The sequence below is a fragment of the Urocitellus parryii genome, chromosome 4 (genome assembly GCF_045843805.1).
Source record: "Urocitellus parryii isolate mUroPar1 chromosome 4, mUroPar1.hap1, whole genome shotgun sequence".
Classification (NCBI taxonomy): Eukaryota; Metazoa; Chordata; class Mammalia; order Rodentia; family Sciuridae; genus Urocitellus; species Urocitellus parryii.
Genome location: NC_135534.1, coordinates 117282009 through 117302065, shown reverse-complemented (window position 1 = coordinate 117302065; position 20057 = coordinate 117282009). Strand labels below are relative to the sequence as shown.

Sequence of the window (20057 nt, the reverse complement as noted above, 5' to 3'; positions counted from 1 at the left end):
TTCCATATCCTAATGTCTAGGGGTTTGTTGCATTTTCATAAAAATACATACATTAGTACATTCCTGAGGAAATTTGGACACTTTCATGTTTCTGAAATTTTAACTCTAGAGTTGGGCAGGGTGGTGGATGCCTGTAATCCCAGCAACTAGAGAGATCGAAGCAGAAGGATTGTAAATTCAAAATCAGCCTCAGTAACTTAGTGAGACCCAAAGCAACTCAGTAAGATCTTGTCTCTAAATAAAAATATTTTTTAAAAGGGCTGGGGATGTGGCTCAGTGATTAAGCACCCCTGAGGATGTGGCTCAGTGATTAAGCACCCCTGAATTCAATTCCTGGTACCAAAAAAAAAAAAAAAAAAGAAACTTAGCTGTATATCCACATTTGTTGAGAGTTCACTTAGGGGACTGGGGTTGTAGCTCAGTAGTAGAGCACTTGCCTAGCATGTGTGAAGCCCTGGGTTTGATCCCCAGCACCACATAAAATAAATAAACAAAATAAAGCATTGTGTCCATCTACAACTAAACAATATTTTTTTTTAATTTTTCACTTAGAATTTTGAAAGCTCCATTGTCTGCTTCTAATTTTGCTTTTGAGAACTATCAGAATATTATAAATCCATCATCTCATGTTTAATAACTTTATTGTCTTTCCCTTAAAGCCTCCAGGATATACGTTTCATTATGCTAAATTCTCCACATATCCTTTCAATTTGGAATTTTCTCTAATCTACCTTTCTTCAATCATTATTATTATTATTATTATTATTATTTAGTTGTAGATGGACACAATACCTTCATTTTGCTTATTTATTTTTATGTGGTGCTGACAATTGAACCCAGTGCCTCACATGTGTGAGGCAAGCGCTCTACCGTGGAGCCACAACCCCAGCCCCTAATTTTTATTATATTGATCCTCTACTTTATCCTTTCTCGTTTTTTTGAGGGGGAGAGGGGGTATTGGGGATTGAACTCAGGGGCACTGAACCACATCCCCAGTCCTATTTTGCATTTTATTTAGAGACAGGGCATCTTATTATCTCTAACCTTACTATTAAGGTTTTTCGAGTTTGCTGTCAAAATTTTAATAAACACAAGTTTTCTTGTTCTCTGAAATTTTCCTCTTTGATGGCATCTTGTACCTTTCATGTTGAAGGCTTTCCACAAATGCCTGAGGGTCCTTGCTTGTTCATTCATATTCAGGAATGAGGCCGTAAAGGCTGTTTGGAAGCTCAGCCAGATTACTTTACTGGGCATAACCAATGATTAGTCTGTGTGGATCTTTCCAAGGGACAGTTTAATTGCTTCAGAGAATTACAATTTTCTAATCTCCCGACTGGAGTGATTTAAACCTGACAACTAGCATTCAGGAATAGATAGGAGAAAAAAACTCATTCCCCTTTCCTCATTTAGCTTTCCTCTAATCTGGTATCCTCAAGTCGAGATATTTGATTCCATTTCTCCAGATCCTTTCCCTCTATTACAGGGATCTGGAGGGGTAGCTGTCTTTTTGCTTGGGCAGAGGTGGGGATTTGGGGATTTCTAACAATGATTTCCTTGTCTCGCTCATATCTTCTATAATACCTGAGCCCAATGGCCAGGATGTGGTGCAGTGGTAGAATACTTGCAGTAGAATACTTGCCCCTCAAGTTCAATCCTTAGCACTACAAAAATAAATAACACCTGAGCCCAATTCCTGGCAGAAAGAGGACAATTACCAAAAAAATACCTAAGGGGTATTTCTATAATCTGAAGAGATGCATAAATCTTCAGGTTCAAAGGGCTCAATGAATGGTAAAAAAAGATAAATGCAAAAACATAAATAACTAAATATGTCATGATGAAATTTCAGAACAACAAAGATAAAGAGTGGATACTGAGGCAGGCAGGGGGGGTGGCTGGGGTTGTGGCTCAGTGGCAGAGCACTTGCCTAGCACACCTGAGGCCCTGGGTTTGATCCTCAGCACCACATAAAAATAAACAAAATAAAGGTATTGTGTACAACTACAACTAAAAAATACGTGTGTGTGTGTGTGTGTGTGTGTGTGTATATATAAAGAGTGGAGACTCTACACATCTGTTCTTTTTTTTTTTCTCTCTCTCCCATATTTTACATCTCCTCATCATTTGGTTCTTTTCGGGGAATGCTTTTAAACTTGCTCCTGCAAATCTTTTATTTTTAATTTTTAAAATAGCTTCACTGGGGCTGGGGATGTGGCTCAAGCGGTAGCGCGCTCGCCTGGCATGCGTGCGGCCCGGGTTCGATCCTCAGCACCACATACCAACAAAGATGTTGTGTCCGCCGAAAACTAAAAAATAAATATTTAAAAATTTTTTAAAAATAAATAAATAAAATAGCTTCACTGTACATACACAAAGTATACAGTTTGGGGCAAATATATCTATTTTCCCACAAAACCATCAACACAATCAAAATAATCAACATAACCATCTCCTTCCAAAGCTTCCTGTAGTTCCTCCCTGATTCCCTTTCCTGCCCCAAGCAACCAATAATCCAGTTCCTGTCACTAATGATTAATTTGCTTTTTCCATGACTTTGTGTAAGTGGAATAATGTAGTAGGCACTCTTTTCTGTCTGGCTTCCTTTTACTCAGCACAATTATTTTGAGATTCCTGCATGCATCAATACTACGTTCCTTTTTACTCTCGAAGCACTATCCTATGCATGGATCCCTGTTATGGACATTTGGATTGTCTCCAGTTTGGAGCTACTACAAATACAGCCACTCTAAACACTCCTGTATGAGCTTTGTATTCGAAAATGCTCTTATTTCTCTTGGGTAATTACCTAGCAGTGGACTAGCAAGTTTGTATGATAGGTATATGTTTAACTTTTTAAAGAACCACCAAACTGTTTTACAAAGTGATTGTAGGCTTTTACATGGTCATCAGCAGTGTGTGAAAATTCTCATTGTTCCATGTCCCATCTAGTGCTCAGTATGGTCGTCTTTTTAATTTTAGCCATTCTACTAGACATACAGCAGTGTCCTGTGGTTTTCAGTGTTTTTTCTCTAATGACTCGAGATAGTGATCATCTTCTCATGTGCTCAGTTGTCCTCAGTTTTTCATCTTTGCTGAAGTGTTTTTCAAATCTTTTGCCAATATTTTCATTGGCTTGCTTGTTTTTCCATTAATGAGTTTGAAGAGGTCTTTACAGGCATTCTGAATACAAGTTGTTTATATATTTTGCAAAGATCTTCTCCTAGTCTGTGGCTTGTGTTTTCATTCTTTTAATAACTCTTTTGAAGAGTAGAAGGTATTTTTATTTTGATGAAGGGCAATTTGTCCCATTTTTTCTTTTAAGATTTGTAGTTTAGATGCTGTATCTAAGAAATCTTTGCCTATGCTGCAGACTTTCTCCTGTATTTTCTTCTAGCAATTTTACAGTTTTAGGTTTTACATTCAAGCTGATATATTTTTTTAAGATTATCTTTGGACTTTGCCTTAGCCTTCCTTTCTCTCTCAGGCTATAGTTTTCTTTAAATGTTGGATGGCCCTCAGTTCTACTCCTACTTAAGAATGATAAAAGAAAGGCTTCAGCTGGACTCTGAACAGATGGTTTGTGTGTGTGTGTGTGTGTGTGTGTGTGTGTGTGTGTGTGTAAGAAATATAACAAGCCAGGCACTATGGCATGCACCTGTTATGCCGGCTACTTGGGAGGGAGACTAAGGTGGGAGGATCATTTGAGTCCAGGAATTTGAGACTAGACTGGGCAACATAGTGAGACCCCACCTCAAAAACAAACAACAAAAAAGAAAAATAAGAAAATAGCAAATTGTTATGTTTAGATGTATTTTCAATTTACAAAGTAATTTTCCAACTATTTCCTTTCCTGACCCTCACTTTAATCCTGCCAGTCATTCAAAACTGGCAGTATTGGTCTCAACTATAAGTATGTATGTCTAAAGCATACATGCACATATAAGAATATATATCAAAATGTTAACTAGTTAGATCAGATGCCAGATAATTTTCTATGAGCTCATATTTATTTTCCTCGTTTTATTTATCAGGCAGATGAAGCCCGATTAAAAAAAAAAAAAAACTTGAGGGCTGGGTATATGGTTCAGTTGGTAGAGTGCTTACCTAAGCATGTACACTAAGTCCCTGGGTTCAATTCCCAGCACCACCAAAAAAAAAAAGAAAAAAACTTGATTTATACATATATATATAGTTTTCAATGAATCTTTTGTTTTATTTATTTATATGTGGTGTTGGTGCTGATGGTCGAACCCAGGGCCTCACACATGCCAGGCAAGTACTCTACCACTGAGCCACAACTCCAGCCCTTGAAGATTATTTTACCAGGAATTAATACATTTTTTGTGCTCTTCTAGGTACTCAATCATGAAATACATAGGAAGAAAAAAAAAAAGACTAGCACTATCACTTTCTGACTTACAGGAAAGGCAGGGAGAAATGACCCTTCTGCAAACTCACAAAGCACTCAGTGGCAGATCCAGAATCTGATCCTGGTTTTCTGCCTCCCTGGGTGGTCAACCTCCAGAAGCAAGTATGAATTCTGAGGCTCTACTCAGCCCAGAAACAACTGTTTAATCAGTAACTAGCCTGCCTCCTTTTATAGTCCTAACTCTCAACTCCATTTTCAGGAGTAATAACGATGTCATCTTGCATAATCCCTTGGTGGTTTTTATTTTTTTTGATAAGGAAACTGAGGTGGAGCAAGAGGGAGTGACCTCCAAGGTCACAAAGATAGTAATCAGTATACTGTGTGTGTGTGTGTGTGTGTGTGTGTGTGTGTGTGTGTGTGTGTTACTGGGGATTGAACCCAGGGCCTTGTGCATGCGAGGCAGGCATTCTACCAACTGAGCTATATCCCCAAGATAGCAATCAGTAAAGGAGCAAAGCTGGAACAGGAGCCAAGGTCTTCAATTCTTAGGCAGGGCTTCAGACACAGGACCCTAAGCCAGTGCTGGACAGATGTGGAGGGAGGAGGAAGAGGTCTCAGGGAGCTCCCATCCACCCTGACTTAATTGCACACATAATCCATGTGGTCATAGACCAAACGAAGAGAAAGTGCACCTGTATCTGCTTTGCCTCTGTTTTTTTCTTAAAAGTAAACATCCACAGGTGCACATGCACGACGTAATGCTATGAAGCCAGGTGCTGCCTTACCACAGACATAGATAGGGCCACATAACCACGGGGGCCTCTTCCTACCACCAACTCTAGTTGGCCCCTGGCCAGGGTCCCCAGAAACACAAGCTAGTTCTAGGCCACTGTGACAAAAGAACAAGGAATGACTTCCAGGAAGATGGATGGGAATAAAGTGTTTGGAGTGTTTGTTGAGTAAAGGACTTGGAACAGATGAAGGAGAATCAAGGCAGCAGGTGGGAGGATGTGATTCAGTTAGTGCCATTACCAACCAACTTCCTGGACAGGCCCAGAAACCCAGGAAGGGATATCACAACAACCCTGTAGATTTTGGCACAGTAGTGCAAGTGGTATGTTCCTCAAGGTCAATGCCTGTCAAAAAATAATAACACAATTGCTTTATAGAAGACCCCCCAAAAAGTATATTTTATTTACTAATATATAGGAAAAAGGCTTGTGGTCACCCTACTCCCATTAAATAAGAAACTAACCTGGGCTGAAAGCCAAAAGCAGAACAAACAAAACTCTGTTCAAATCCACAACAGGATCCGCCCACTGAGAGAAACCCTCTCCTAGTTCCTAGCACTCACTACTACACCCATCACTGGGACACAAACTCACTATGGCCCTGACCCCCTCCCTCCAGCTCTGGGACAAGCAAATCCAAAGCAAGAATTTGCCAATGATAGCTCATAATGTGGTGCTCATTGGAGAAAAGCAACTGGTGATTATATTTATAAACAGCAAAAATACTACTAACAATCCAAAATTCACATGAAATACCAACCAAAACAAGTGAGAGACAAAATAAATCTTCATGCCAGACTTTGTGTTTTTTTTAAAGATTGTTCCTCATTTAACTAAGGTGGGTGTGATCTGCTGGGAAGGCAGCGGATGATCCTGGAAACCTGAGAGGTTACTTAGACTTCAGGGAGGGACCATTAAGGGCAATCACAAGACAAATGGTAGCCTGCTTCTGCTGCTGGAGATCAAGGTCAAGGGGCAGATGTGATTTCACTGTCTGGGGACACAGGTGGCTCAGACCTGAGATCAGGACAAGGGTGGATAGATTCATGTGCCACTGCCAATTGTCCCTGATGTGTGGCAGACACTCTTCACTTGCATGTTCAATGACTCAGTGCATCCACCTAACCAGATGGGACACATCTCAATCCCATGACATCATCACCACCTTTGGGGGCAGTCAAGTCCCTATGATCATTCAAGCAAGAAAGGACAGTAGGGACTGAGCACCAGGAATGTTTCTCCAGGTTGAGAAGTATTCTGCAACACGTCAAAGATGTTCCCCCTGCTCAATGGGAAGACCAAGCCAGCATGACTCTTGTGGCCATCTCTAAATGCCCGCTGAATGGCTAGTGGCCATCTCAGATGACTGCACAAGGAATGATCTCCAAATTCGAACTGTTATATTTGTCATCTGGACAATGCCAAGCCCAGACGTGGGCAGCACTGAGAGAGATACCAGAGGTAATGTCAGAGAAAGGCCTCTTCATTCAGTTGCTAATGGTGACTCTACCTCGTTTTATTATATCTCATTTTACTACGCTTCACGGATATTGTGACACTTCCAAATTGAAGGTGTGGCAACTCTGCATACAATAAGTCTATGAGTAACATTTTTTTAACAGTTCAATGATTGTTACCATTTTTTAACAATAAGGGTTTTTTTTAATATTTTTTAGATGTTGATGGACCTTTATTTTATTTATTTATATGCAGTGCTGAGAATCGAACCCAGTACCTCACACATGCTAGGCAAGCGCTCTACCATTGAGCTACAACCCCAGCCCCACAAAAAAGGTGTTTTTAATTAAGTATATAAACTGTGTTCTTAAATAGAATGCTACTGCACACTCAGTAGACTAAGTATAGGATAAACATAACTTTTATATGTACTAGGAAACCCAAATATTTCATGTGAATTTCTATGAGGATATTCTGAAATTGAACCCACAACATCCCAGAGGCACACCTGTATTAAAAGGGTGGTCTCAGCTAAGAGAGGCCCTGCATAGATGGGGTCTCTCCAGTTAAACCAGCAGCCTCAGGTGGACCTGGGCAGCTGTGTACAGGGAGCAGCCAGTCACCTGCAAGCTTCTAAGGGCAGGGACTATACCCACTCTACCACCATCAAAATCTAGTGCCCAGTACAACGTCTAATCCAGAGAGCCCAGGGATGACTGAAGGACAAATGAGAAGGGAACAAAAAGAAGACCCACATTGAAATACTCCCACCTATTCACCTACCTCGGATAAATGATCTCTCAAGAAGACAGATTCTCAAGAAGCCCACAGAGGCTTCAGTTCTCTATGCTCATACCACCCAGCATTCCCCAGACTTGTCCAGTTGTGGAAAATTATAATAAAAAATACACTAGCTGGGTGCAGTGGTACACACCTATAATCCCAGCAACTGGGAGGCTGAGGCAGGAGGATTACAGGCTCGGCAACTTAGTGAGACCCTGCCTCAAAATAAAAAATAAAAAGGGCTAGGGATATAATTCAATGGGAGAGCACCCCTGGATTAAATCCCTAGTATCACAAAAAAATGAATGAATGAATAAATAAATAAACTAAAACAAACAAAGGGCTTGCTTAGCATCTAGACTCCCAAACTCCTCTTCCTGGAGATGTTGATATTTTGGTCAGGGGCAGGGCCTGGGATCTGATAATTTTAACAAGTGCACCAGATCATTCTTAGGAACCTGAGAGTTTGAGAAATCCCACCTACCATTTCCAGCTTGCAGGAGGCTGCCTGCCTGGCTCACCCAATTCCCATCACCAGTGAGAGGAGGCTTCGAGATTCATCAGTCAGGCTGGTCTATTTTAAGCAACCACCTAAGGTGCAAGGTACCTGCTGTGTGGGGTTGGGTTTTACTTCCTTGCCCTGGGGATCCTCCCACCATAGGTTATAGCATCATCCCAAAAGTCCCTTGGGCTGTCACCAATTTCCACAGACACATACTCCCAGTCCCAGCTTCCAGGAGAACACTGAGCTCTCCAAACATTTTTGCCATTTTGCCACTGAGCCCTCTCATCCTCGCCCTCTGACCATCACTTTCCTCAGCTGCCCAACCAGACCGAGAGCAACTGAGAAACAAATGGGAGCATGAGGCTCCCAGGGAGGATCCAGAATTTGCTATACATGTGTAAGTCCAACCCACCAGGGGAACAGAAAGCGGATCCCCTGGCCAGCTGGTAGCTCTGACTGAAAGAAATAGACCAAGTTTCCACACCTAGCCAGATCATGAAGGAAAGTCCCCCAGGGACCTGGCTTTGTCTACTGAGGACACTCTGCCAACACAGAAACACGGTGGTTCTCTGCCAGGGAGCAGCTAGATCCTGCAGGTTTCATACCTGCCAGAACTGCCAGGGCCCTCCCTGCCGGTACACCTTCCAGATGGGAGCCACACACCCCTGCAACAAGGCTCAGACAGAGACTCATTTTGGGGAGAGTAGGATGGGTGTGACCTAGATAAGGGGTCGGAGCTGAGATCCCTGAGCCACTGGGGCAAATACTTCTCATGGCGCCTGTTTCCCCCTTAAAAGTGGGTTAATGACTCCTTATGCCCCTCCAAGTAAACCAGCTGTAGGATATAATTAAGCTAATTTCTGCTAATGACAGGGGCCTAACCTCCCTTTGATTTTTATTTCTCCACCCACCACCCATCCACCTGCCAAGGCCATGCAGTCCCACTTCTCCCTCAGGTCTGGTGGGAACAGCTGGAGTACAAACACTGAAACAAAACACAAACTTTTACAGCACAAGTTTACGGTGTGTGGGCCGATTTAAAGACCTGGCAGATCTTCCTGAAGCCCAGGCATAGGGATGGGGGGTTGTGTCAAGGTCTGCCCAACCAGCCAGCCTGACCCGAGCCAGGAGAGCCTCCTCTCTTGCCCCCTTCCCCTCCATCCCTTCCACCCCCAATCTTGCCCAGAGTTAGCACTTGATTGTTTTGCAGTGCTGGGGATGGAGCCCAGGGCATGTAAATCTATTGATTGATGACTGGTGGGTAGATTGATGGAAGGACTTCTCCCACCATGTTTAGATCTAGGTAGCCTCCCAGGGCAGGCTGGAATTATCCTGGAGGTTCCAGGCACCAGGACAGTTTCCAAGCCTGTGTCCCAAAGTACTCTCCTTATCCTGGAAAAAGGTAGAATGTTCTATCCCCACTGAGGAGCTCTGCTGACAGCCCCCCCCCCCCCCCCCCCCCCCGCCGCCCCAAGGGCTCTCTGGTGTCAGAAGTGGCTGGGCCACCATTCCACTCTGGATTCTGCCTGGTCTCTTCCTCTCCTGTCCCTGCCTCCGCAATACACACACATATACACACCACCACCACCACCACCAGGACACATCCTCTTTTGGAAATTCCAACCAAAGAATTCTATCTCAGGCTCTCAGAAGAGCCTACACCAAGTTCGCACAGTTCTCCTTATTTGCAGAAGCCCTTCCCAGCCCAGGCACCTTCCTCCTGCACAGCTTCAGCCAGACACCGGATCCTCTGAACACTAAACAAGAGGAGTGAGGGTGTGGCCAGTAGCATGTTACTTCCTTTCTTTTCACTGAACCCACAATCTGATTCCGTGGCTCAGTGCATTCTTTACTGTTGAAACTTTTATCAAGATAATCGTAGATTCCCTTGAAGTTGTAAGAAATAATACGAGAGCTCCTCTGTACATTCTACCCAGTTTTCCCCAATGGTAACACCTCATAAAACTATATGATCATACCACAACATTGATATAACCTGGGATGATATTCAGACAGCTTGTCTTACTTACATTTGCACTTATGTGTGTAGTGAGTTACACAGAATTTAATCACTTGTACAAGCTCCTATAGCCACTATCACAGTCAAGCTTGTGAGCAGGTCCAGCACCAGGTTCCCCCTGTTGCCTTTTGTAACTATATTCACCTCCCTCCCATCTCCCATCCCCCTCAGACCCCCAAACCACTAATCCATCCTCTCATTTATTTAAAAAATTTCATATATCGGGGCTGGGGATGTGGCTCAAGCGGTGGCGCGCTTGCCTGGCATGCGTGCGGCCCAGGTTCGATCCTCAGCACCACATACCAACAAAGATGTTGTGTCCGCCGAGAACTAAAAAAATAAATATTAAAAATTCTCTCTCTCTCTCTCTCTCTCTCTCTCTCTCTCTCCCCTCTCTCACTCTCTCTTTAAAAAAAATAAAAATTAAAATAAAAATTAAAAATTTCATATAAATAAATCAGCATATAGGATTTAAGGACTATTGCCTTTTTTCACTGTAAAAAGCTCCCTGGTAACTCACTTAAGCTATGACATCTATCAGTAGATTAGACAATGTTCTTTTTCATGGTTGAGGAGTATTCTGTGACGTGCAGGTACCCAATTTGTTTCTGCTTTGGGAGACCTAGGGATCTGCAGAAGTTAGTGGAAAAGTCCTAATCTACATGTAGCCTCTGAGAATTGACTGGATTCTGAAATACCTATGGCTCCCAGTCCCCTAACTGAGCTATATAAGATGTTGGAGTGAAATGATGGAATAGGCAAATAAGAAAACCCCTGGCCCCAGGAGAGAACAGGGGAGACCCTTGGGTCCATTATTGCAAAGCAGAATTTCTGGTGGTAAAATTTCTGGAAGTAAAAAGAGAGGAGCAAGGTGAAAACTTCAAGGCTCTTGGAACCCAATGCTTAGAGCAGGACAGATTTTAGAGAGCAGCTCACTTCTCATCTTCCTGGGGCCATCCTTCATAGGGGAAATAGTAGTTTCACTGAGCATCAATATTAGCAAGTTCTGCTTCCCCAGAGTGTGGCATTGCAATGACCGCGGCACTAGTCAGCATTGCAACAGAACCAGTCTAATTTCTCCATCTCACATTAGTGCTAAAGCTCTCTCTTGATCTAGTTAACCATGATCAGTTCCTCTGATTGTGTATACAAAATGTTTTCTAAACTTTTGGCTATCTGGTTTAACCTCACTGTTAGTCATATTTCCATGAACACAACTACCTTAGTCCCTGGAATTCAACAGCATAACTCCACGAAGTCTAACCCACATGACTTCCAAAGTATCTGTTCATCAGTAACCCACCTCATCCAGACAAGTAGCACGTGCAGCAATAAAATGAAAATAAGAACAAATGATATATCCACTTGATAAAAGCTTATTCAGCAATCAAAGATGGTTTTCTTTTTTCTTTCTTTTTTTTTTTTTTTTTTTTTTAGCTGTAGTTATATGGTGCTGAGGATCAAACCCAGGGCCCCGTACTTGCTAGGCAAGCATGCTACCGCTGAGCCACAACCCCAGCCCTCAATGATGGTTTTCAAAGAGTAGGTAGTTAACATGAAAGTACTAAGATAGACTGAAAAAATACAAAAAGTCAAAAAGTATAGTTGTCCATCATATCCACCGGAAGACTATTTCCAGGACCCCATAAGATGTCAAAATCTACAGATGCTCAAGTCCCTTATATAAAATAATACAGTACTGCATATAACCTACACACATTCTCTCTTATACTATAAATCATCTCAGAATACTAATAATGTAAATACTACGTAAATAGTTGGTATACTGTATTGCTCAGGAAATAAATACAGGGAAAAAAATCTGTATATGTTCAATATAAACACATCTCTTTTCCAAACATTTCCAATAGGTGGTTGGTTGAATTCATAAATGCAGTATGCAGATATTGAGCACCAACTTTATATGGCTACTTCCCACCATTCAGTTTATGGGGTATCTCTTCTTAGATGAGGAAGGGGACGAGAAAGACTTGTGTCTTTGCTCAATAATCCCAGCATGGATTAAGATATATTTTTTTAATATTTATGTTTTAGTTGTAGATGGACACAATACCTCTATTTTGTTTATTTATTTTTATGTGATGCTGAGGATCGAACCCAGGACCCTGCATGTGTGGCAAGCGCTCTTCCACTGAGCCACAACCCCAGCCCAGATTAAGATATTTAATATATGATTGATGAATCAATTAGTCAGAATCATGTCTTACCTACAGAATGGTATTATACTATGATTTCATTTGGAAAAGAATATGTGTATGTATATATATATTAACGTCTTCATTGACATTAGTATAGGCATAGAAGACTTGTGGGAAAGTATCAGTGAAACTATTTGCATGAGTCAGCTTTCTGTTACTGTAACACAATACCTAAGATAATCAACTTATAAAAAGGAAGAGTTTATTTTGGCTCACAGTTTTGTAGGCTGCAGTGCATGACCAATCAGCATGCTTGCTTTGGGCCTGTGTTGGCACATCATGATGGATATGAGTGACAGAGCAAAGCCATTCACCTCATGGTGGGGACATGAAAAAGCAAGAAAGACTGGGGTCCCAAAATCCCCTTTAAGGGCATGTCCCCAGTGACCCAAAAACCTCCCACTAGGCTGTACCTCTTTAAGTTTCCACCATCTCCAATGGGCCTTTGGGACACTCCGTTTACAGGGATTAAAATCTAGAAAGAATTTGGAAGAATTTTGCTTTCTAGCTATACAGTTCTACATTGTTTGATTAAAAAAAAATCTTAATTTTTCTAATGAAAAATAAACAAACATTTTTTAGGAAACAGGCATAGGCAACAGAAAATTGTCACAATGCCTATGCATGGGCACTGTCCTCCATTTCTAAAATTCTTACTACTTGCCTTCATTGGCCAGATATTCTTTGACTATATATGTGTGTATTCAATAAATTATAGTATATTAGCCTTTTAATAATATTACAGGTATGACCAAATAAAACTGTAGGGGAAAAAAACTTAGTTTAGATTTTGGGCAGCCACATTACAAGCGTGGCCTTTCCTGTGATTACTGTCAACTCTAAATCTGGATCTCATATGGTGGAGTCAACCATTTCCTCAAGGGTGACCACAGGAGGGAGGTGTTTCTGTTCCTGGCACTGACGGTGCTGTGGTATGTGCAGCTCTTACTCCTAAGCCAGAAGGACATGTTCTGCTCGTGGCAGCCTCTCATTCCGACTGTCCAGCTCTTTTCTGACTCATAATTAAATCATCCAGGTATCGACCTTTCCCTCCCAGCTGGGTGTCATCCATAACAGCTAATAGGCAAGAGCCCCAAGACCTCATCTGAGTTGTCACTAAAAAGGAAATGGCCCAGAACCCAGGTGGGAGACCACACCCAGAGGGACCTTCTTAAATGCAACTGCACGATCAGACATAATACTACCAGATCTCAGGATTCCCCAGTCCTCCAGCATGTCTAATAGACAGAAGACTGACAGGCCATCCCCAGAACACAGAGGGTATGTGCACAACTACAACATACTAGACAAAGCACACACACCTATGTAGAACAAGGAACAAGAGATGGGAACCTGACGACATGTTGGCTTGGGTAGGTGAATTATTTTTTCAGTTTAAATTTTTAATGATATTTAATCATGTGCGTGATAGACAAAGCTACGTGTTATTTAAAGCATTGTTGGAATCATACCTCCAGCTTAGTGAGCTCCTGGTCTACCGGCTAAGTAACCTCATCAAAAGGGAAACCAGACAAGTTTGAAGTGAGAAAATTTGGTGCACTTGTGTTGGCACCTGGTGATCACTACTTCTTTTTTTATGTGCTCACAACTCGCTAATGATGTGTTCTGGGGCTTTGCTAGGGATGTGCGTCAATCACCAACATCTTTGGGATACAATTTTATGATAGCATTTGTGGTTAAGATCATAGGCTTTGAAGTCGCACAGATTAGGTTTAAATTCTTGCTCTAATTCTTACTGTCTTTGGGACACTTACACAAGCCCTTTGATTCTCAGTATTCTCATCTGTGAACTAGGCATTTTCCTTCTTATAGCTGCTACAAGGAGCAAGTGAGAACTGAAGTGCACATATTTAGTGAAGGGTAGAAATGACTGTCATATTTTTCTTCACCTTCTTCCCACCACCATCATCATTACCACCAACAGCATCTCAGAATTATCCATGTGGGACAAAATAGATGAAGGATCCAAGCTTTACAACAGTTAGTCAACTATCATAAGGATTCTGGGGGAAACCCAACATAGCACTAAGCCCAGACAAAATGGGCAAATACGGAAAGAATGAGCACCCAAGACAGAATTTTTAGTTGGGCCCTGCTTCTAGAAAAAGTTCTTAATATAAAAAAGCTTGCAATAAAGAATTACTATCCACAGACTCTAAGCCAATAGCAAACACTCTTTTCACCACTGCCAACTAGTGTGGAAACTCTCTTGAAAAGCCAAGAAGTTTTTATTCTCATTTCCACACTATCAAACAGCTTTCATAACTTAGCCCCAGGCATCTCAGAAACATCCCCAAAAAAGAAATCTAGTTTCTTAACCATATCAAATGAACTCTTATCCTTAGTAATCCATCCCTTCTTGTGCCTATTGGGCTGACAGACATGTTTTGTATGTTAAAGTCCAAGTACAATAGAGCAGAGGCAGACAAGCTGGGTCCCAACCTAGACCCCACTTCTGTTTTGCTTTGTGACCTTGTGCAAGTTAATTAGACTCCATTTTCCTCACCTGCAAAAAGATGATAATAATAATAGCAGTCAACATGCCATATCCCCTGGTACTCATGAGAGCATTCAACCAAATGAGAACCAAAAATATTTTTTAAATTGCATCAGAACTGAATAGGTGCAGATTTTTCTTATCATTACTCCCTAAACAATATAATGCGACAACTATTTACATTGCATCAGGGATTATAAGTGACCTAAAGATGATTTAAAGCATACTGGAGGATGTGCACAGAATTTTTGCACATAGAATCATGTGTGATTAACATTTCAGTCAACAACAGACCACAGATTCAACTGTATATGCCATATAGCCTAGGTATGTGGTAGGTTACACTATGGGGGTTTGTGTATGAACACTCTATGGTGTTTGCACACATCAATCACCTACCTACAAAGTTCTCAGAACATATCCCTCATAAGCAATGCATGACTGTCTATGTTACATTATCTAATGGCACCTCAGATTTTGGTGTCCACCAGGGATTCTGGCACCAATCCCCCTCAGATAGTGAGAGACAATAGTACTACTTCTAAGGGGCATAGCTAACCCATCCATGCTCATAAATGCTAGTGTCATTACAAGTAGTCCAGATGCTCCAGTAGCCGTGTGCACAGTATCAGGAAAAATATCTCATCTTTGGAACGTAGGATACCCGGGGACGGTGTCACTTTCTCCCTCCCCTTCTAAGAACAGACTTCCTGTCTTAGGAGAGAACCACACCAACAGGGAGAAGCCAGGGGAACTCCAAGACCACAGCATTCTGAGGGACAGAGGCCACTGGCCACAGAGGCTGGGGGTGAGGGAGCCTCAGCTGGTTCTCCTTCTACAGCCTGTGATGACAAGACACCCAAGCTGCTGCTTTGGCTCTGAGCAGAACCACCATTTGATGAAGTCCACTGGTAGCAAACAAGTTGGGTATCTTACCCAAAGAAGCTTGCTATCAAACTAGGATGGTCTCTTATGCTTCAGTTTTCCAGACTCTTAAATGAGGACTATGAATTTCCAGATATTCCCAGGACCATGGTGGAGGGAAGTACTCTGGAAAGGACAGGTTTCCCCTCCAAGGCTAGGATCTATGAATCCCTCCCTCCAAGCACTTCCAGATTCCCTCTGCTCACTGCCTCCACTACAGTTCCCCTCACTCTCCACCCCACCCCAGCCTCAGCAACTTGGCAAGGCCCTCAGCAACTTAGCAAGACCCTGTCTCAAATTTTTTAAAAATAAAATTAGGGGCTGGGGATGTGGCTCAAGCGGTAGCGCGCTCGCCTGGCATGCGTGCGGCCCGGGTTCGATCCTCAGCACCACATACCAACAAAGATGTTGTGTCCGCCAAGAACTAAAAAATAAATATTAAAAAAAAATTCTCTCTCTTCCTCTCTCTCCCTCCTCTCTCACTCTCTCTTTAAAAAAAAATTTTTTTTAAATAAAATTAAAAAAGGCTGGGGATGTGGGTCAGTGGTTAAGCATTCCTGGGTTCAAACACCAGTATCAAAAAAAAAAAAAAAAAAAAACCCTCTGGGATTCTCAGCCTCCTGACTTGCATCCCACTATTATATCAACTTCCTATTCATCCCACAGCTTTCCAACTCCAAAACTCAAACTATATGATTTGAATTCTGTGCAAAAACTTACACACGACTTTCATGTAAAGTATCCCTTTGAATACTTGCAACCTGCACATATGCATCATTCCATTTTATAACCACAAGAAACTGAGACTTAGAGAAATTAAGTAACATTTCTGAGATCATATGGCTAGGCAGGGCCCCGGCTCCATGTAGCATTCTACTGCCACCAGATCACAAACACTTCCAGCTTGGGTTACACAGATGCTCTCTTGATGCTCCTAAGGGCTTGTCCAGAATCTAGTACTCGTGACACTGAATATAACTCCATTATCCCATACCACACAAGGGGGCCCTGAAGGCAGGCACTGTGTGACTGGCAGGGACTGTGTCACTTCTATTTCCCAGTGCATGCTCAGATAGTGGGTACTTACCTAATAAATAAGTGTCTCTTATGTCAACGAAAGACTTAATGAATGGGTGAATGTTTGAGCAATTGATAAACAGATGACCCTAAAAAGCCAGGGCTGTACAGATTAGCCCCCCACCCCAAGCACCTGATTTTGACCTCACAGAATCCAATTCCCCAAAGCCAGTCTCCCGTATGGCTAGGGAACACTGAATCTTGCTTATGAAAATTAAGACCTGATTGTATATGAATATGTCAAAACAGCTTCATAGTCACCACCAAATATTCAACAGGGACCTAGCAACTCAGTGAGGCGGGCTTCTCAGTTCTCCTTAATATTGCCTTAACAACTGGCACCTGCACACCTGCTCCCACACAGGCAGGGCTCACACAATCCCCAGACACAGTACAGGCAACGGGGGCCTTAGAGCCACAGAGAATAATAGGGCCACTTCCCACTTGACTGGAGCAGCGGGGGTGGGGCAAGGGCCTTAGGTCATCAGCCTTAGCAACAGTGCTCCTGGGACCCAGCATGACCTGATGACACAAAGAACAAACCCAGGGGAGAGCAGCCCCACTTCCTGGTCAGATAATGTGCCAAGGCAGACCCCAGTCACAAACAATTCCAGGTGATCCCAGGGAGTGAGATTTCGGGTGAGGCTTGGGGTGGGAAGAATATATGAAAACTTTCAGAAGAAATGAAAACAAGCTTTGGCTACTTCCTTCCAGAAACACTGCCCCCATCTAACCTTCTGCACATGTTTCTTAGCATTGCTCCCCCAGGCTATAAGTTCCTTACAGGAACAACCACACAGTAATGGTCTTTGAGAGCCAGCCCCTCAGCAGTACTTGGCCTAGAACTACGTACAGAGTTGGTTCAGTGGAGCTCTGCAAAAGGAAGACAAAGTGTGAGTCACGGGAAGGAAAAAGCAGAATCAAAAGTGGAAGGAGCAACCCAATGGCATGGAGAATGGATAAGCCTCACAGGAGAAAATGAGCAGGAACCAAAGGAAAAGAAAATGAGGTGACCAGACAAGTCCAGCAACCCAGGAAAGATTGGGAAGTTAGACCCAGTCTGGTCCCTATCAGGGGAAGATGCTGTGCCCTCCAGGAAATGGCCCAGGGAGTAAGCTGGACTCAGACTCCAGGAAGATCTACTTTCCCAGTGTCAGCAGGAAAGTCCCAGAAAGGGAAGACAGAAAGGGTAAACATGGAAGGAGGGGAGAAAAACAGCCCTGAAATAATAAACACCAAATAGTAGGCTCTCTGCTGAGGCAGGAGTCTAGAGCCTCAAGTAGGTAATTATTAAGGATTCACAAACACCCCAATTACAGAAAGGAAGAGAAGGCAGGAACAGGTCAATCTGCTCCACAGCAGGGCAGAGGCACAACCAGAAGCTCCAGTCTTTGGGGGCGAAAAGTGGAGAGAACAACATTGCCCAGCCTCAATTGGTATGTGTGGTGGGGGCACCCACAACAGCCAGGAATCTTGTGTTATGCAAGCTCCCTAAGTCAGGATGCTGCTTGAAGAAAAGGAATCAATTTGAGATGGCTCCAAAATCTGGCCTCAGTGGTAGGGTGCTCGCCCGGCACGCCTGAGGCACTGGGTTCGATCCTCAGCACCACATAAAAATTTTTAAAAAGGTATTGTGTATGGGCTGGGGATGTGGCTCAAGCGGTAGCGCGCTCGCCTGGCATGCGTGCGGCCCGGGTTCAATCCTCAGCACCACATACGAACAAAGATGTTGTGTCCGCTGAAAACTAAAAAATAAATATTAAAATTTTCTCTCTCTCCCTCCCTCCCTCCCTCCCTCCCTCTTTAAAAAAAAAAAAAGGCATTGTGTCCACCTACAACTGAAAAAAAAATACATATTAAAAAAAAAATCTGGCCTGACATAGAAGCCAGGAACAATGAGGCTGAGGATAAAGGAATAAATCTCCCTCACCAAACAAACCTACCTCTCAGTACCCATTCAGTGCCTTCCAAGAAGTGTGAGGTCCTCCTGGGGTCCTCTCTTTGGATAGGGAGTTCTGGCTGCTAGTCCTGCCTGGGCACTGCCACCTAGGTGTGTCCTTCAATAAAGTGACTAACACCCCCTTCCCGGACTCTGTACATTAAATGCAATGTTTTTGAGATCTTTCAAAAGATCTCGCTTCTGTTCTTCCAGTCAAAGAAAAGCTTCCTGATTCAGTATCTTCCAAAAGACTCAAGCACGCGCTCCCACATCCCTACCCAGTCACCTTCCCAAAGGGCTCCATTCCTTTTTGGAAAAGCCCAGGCAAAACTAACACTAGGAGACCCGCGCTCCACCCTCTATACCACGGAAAGCTCTAGGTCTCCCAATTACTCTCAGCAAAGGTCCCAAAGTGCTTTTGATCAAGGGAGAAAAAAAAAAATTCTGCAAAGGCCAAGGATAGTCAAGTCTCCAAGCCCCACGAAACCTCCTTTCCTTGGCCCAAATCATCTTACTCCCTGCGTCCGCGCCCTGGCTCCCCACAGATGTATATTAATAATCCAAAGGTAATGGAGGGACCGATACGGAGCTCCTCTTTTCAAGTCAGGGAAAGGACCGAGAGGGAAGTAAGACGGAGGGGGTGATTCAGTGCCTCCAGGCCCCTGGGGCTTCCCACCTCCACGGTGGCCAGCGCACCGCAGCTCTGGTACCAAAGGTCCGGTCAGCCCCGCCCGGCCGCCGGCGGACAGGTACCCGCCGAACAGGAAATTCCACCTGTGCGCCCAGCGACCGGGCCACCAACGGGCAATGGAGTGGAGCTTGGCCGAGACTAAGCGCCGTGCGCAGGACACTGGGGCTCGTGGGGCCGAATCCTCAGCGCCCAGCCCACCCAGGACCCCGGTCCTCGCCCACCTCCTGCCGCGAGTTGTACTTGAATCCCAGGCCGAAGTCCTTTGGATCCCCTCCGGCCTTGTGGGTTCGATCGCTCTTCATGGTCTCGGTGGTGGGTCTTGGGTCTCAGAGACGTGATCCCTGCAGGCAGCCGACTCCCATGGCCCGCGGGCCGCGGGGGAGACGGGGAGCTCAGGGCGCAGGCAAGGCCGAGTTCCGGGGCAGGCCCAGCGCGCCCTGCCGGCGGCGGCGGCTCTCACTCTCGCTCTCGCTCTCATTCTTCCTGGCCCGCGCAGGTAGTTTCAGGGTGTGGCTTTCAGGGTCTGTCCCGCCCCGCCAGCCCGCGCACCTGTTCCCTGCCCGCCGCCGCGTCTTCGGGCTCCGCCTCTGGTCACGCCTTCCAAGGAAAGCTCCTCCCCTCGTGTAAAGGCGGAGAGGAGTTAAGGGTTAACCGGCCTCCAGTTAAGGGAGAGGGGATGTCCAGACTAGACCAGAGATCTGTAAGGACCTAACAACAACCAAGTGCACTTTCTATGGAACGGAGAGCTTCTTTAGCTAGGTTG

The 20057-nt window shown here is 43.8% G+C and overlaps 1 protein-coding gene across 1 annotated transcript in view; it reads right to left on the bottom strand.

Moving 5' to 3' along the window:
• Positions 1-19611, bottom strand: part of St14 (ST14 transmembrane serine protease matriptase) — a 44947-nt gene extending 25336 nt beyond the window's left edge. The window contains exon 1 of the mRNA XM_026392446.2: positions 19516-19611. Coding sequence (XP_026248231.2) covers positions 19516-19596 — 81 coding nt within the window. The 5' untranslated portion in view covers positions 19597-19611. The remainder of the gene's footprint in view (positions 1-19515) is intronic.
• Positions 19612-20057: the final 446 nt, after the last annotated feature.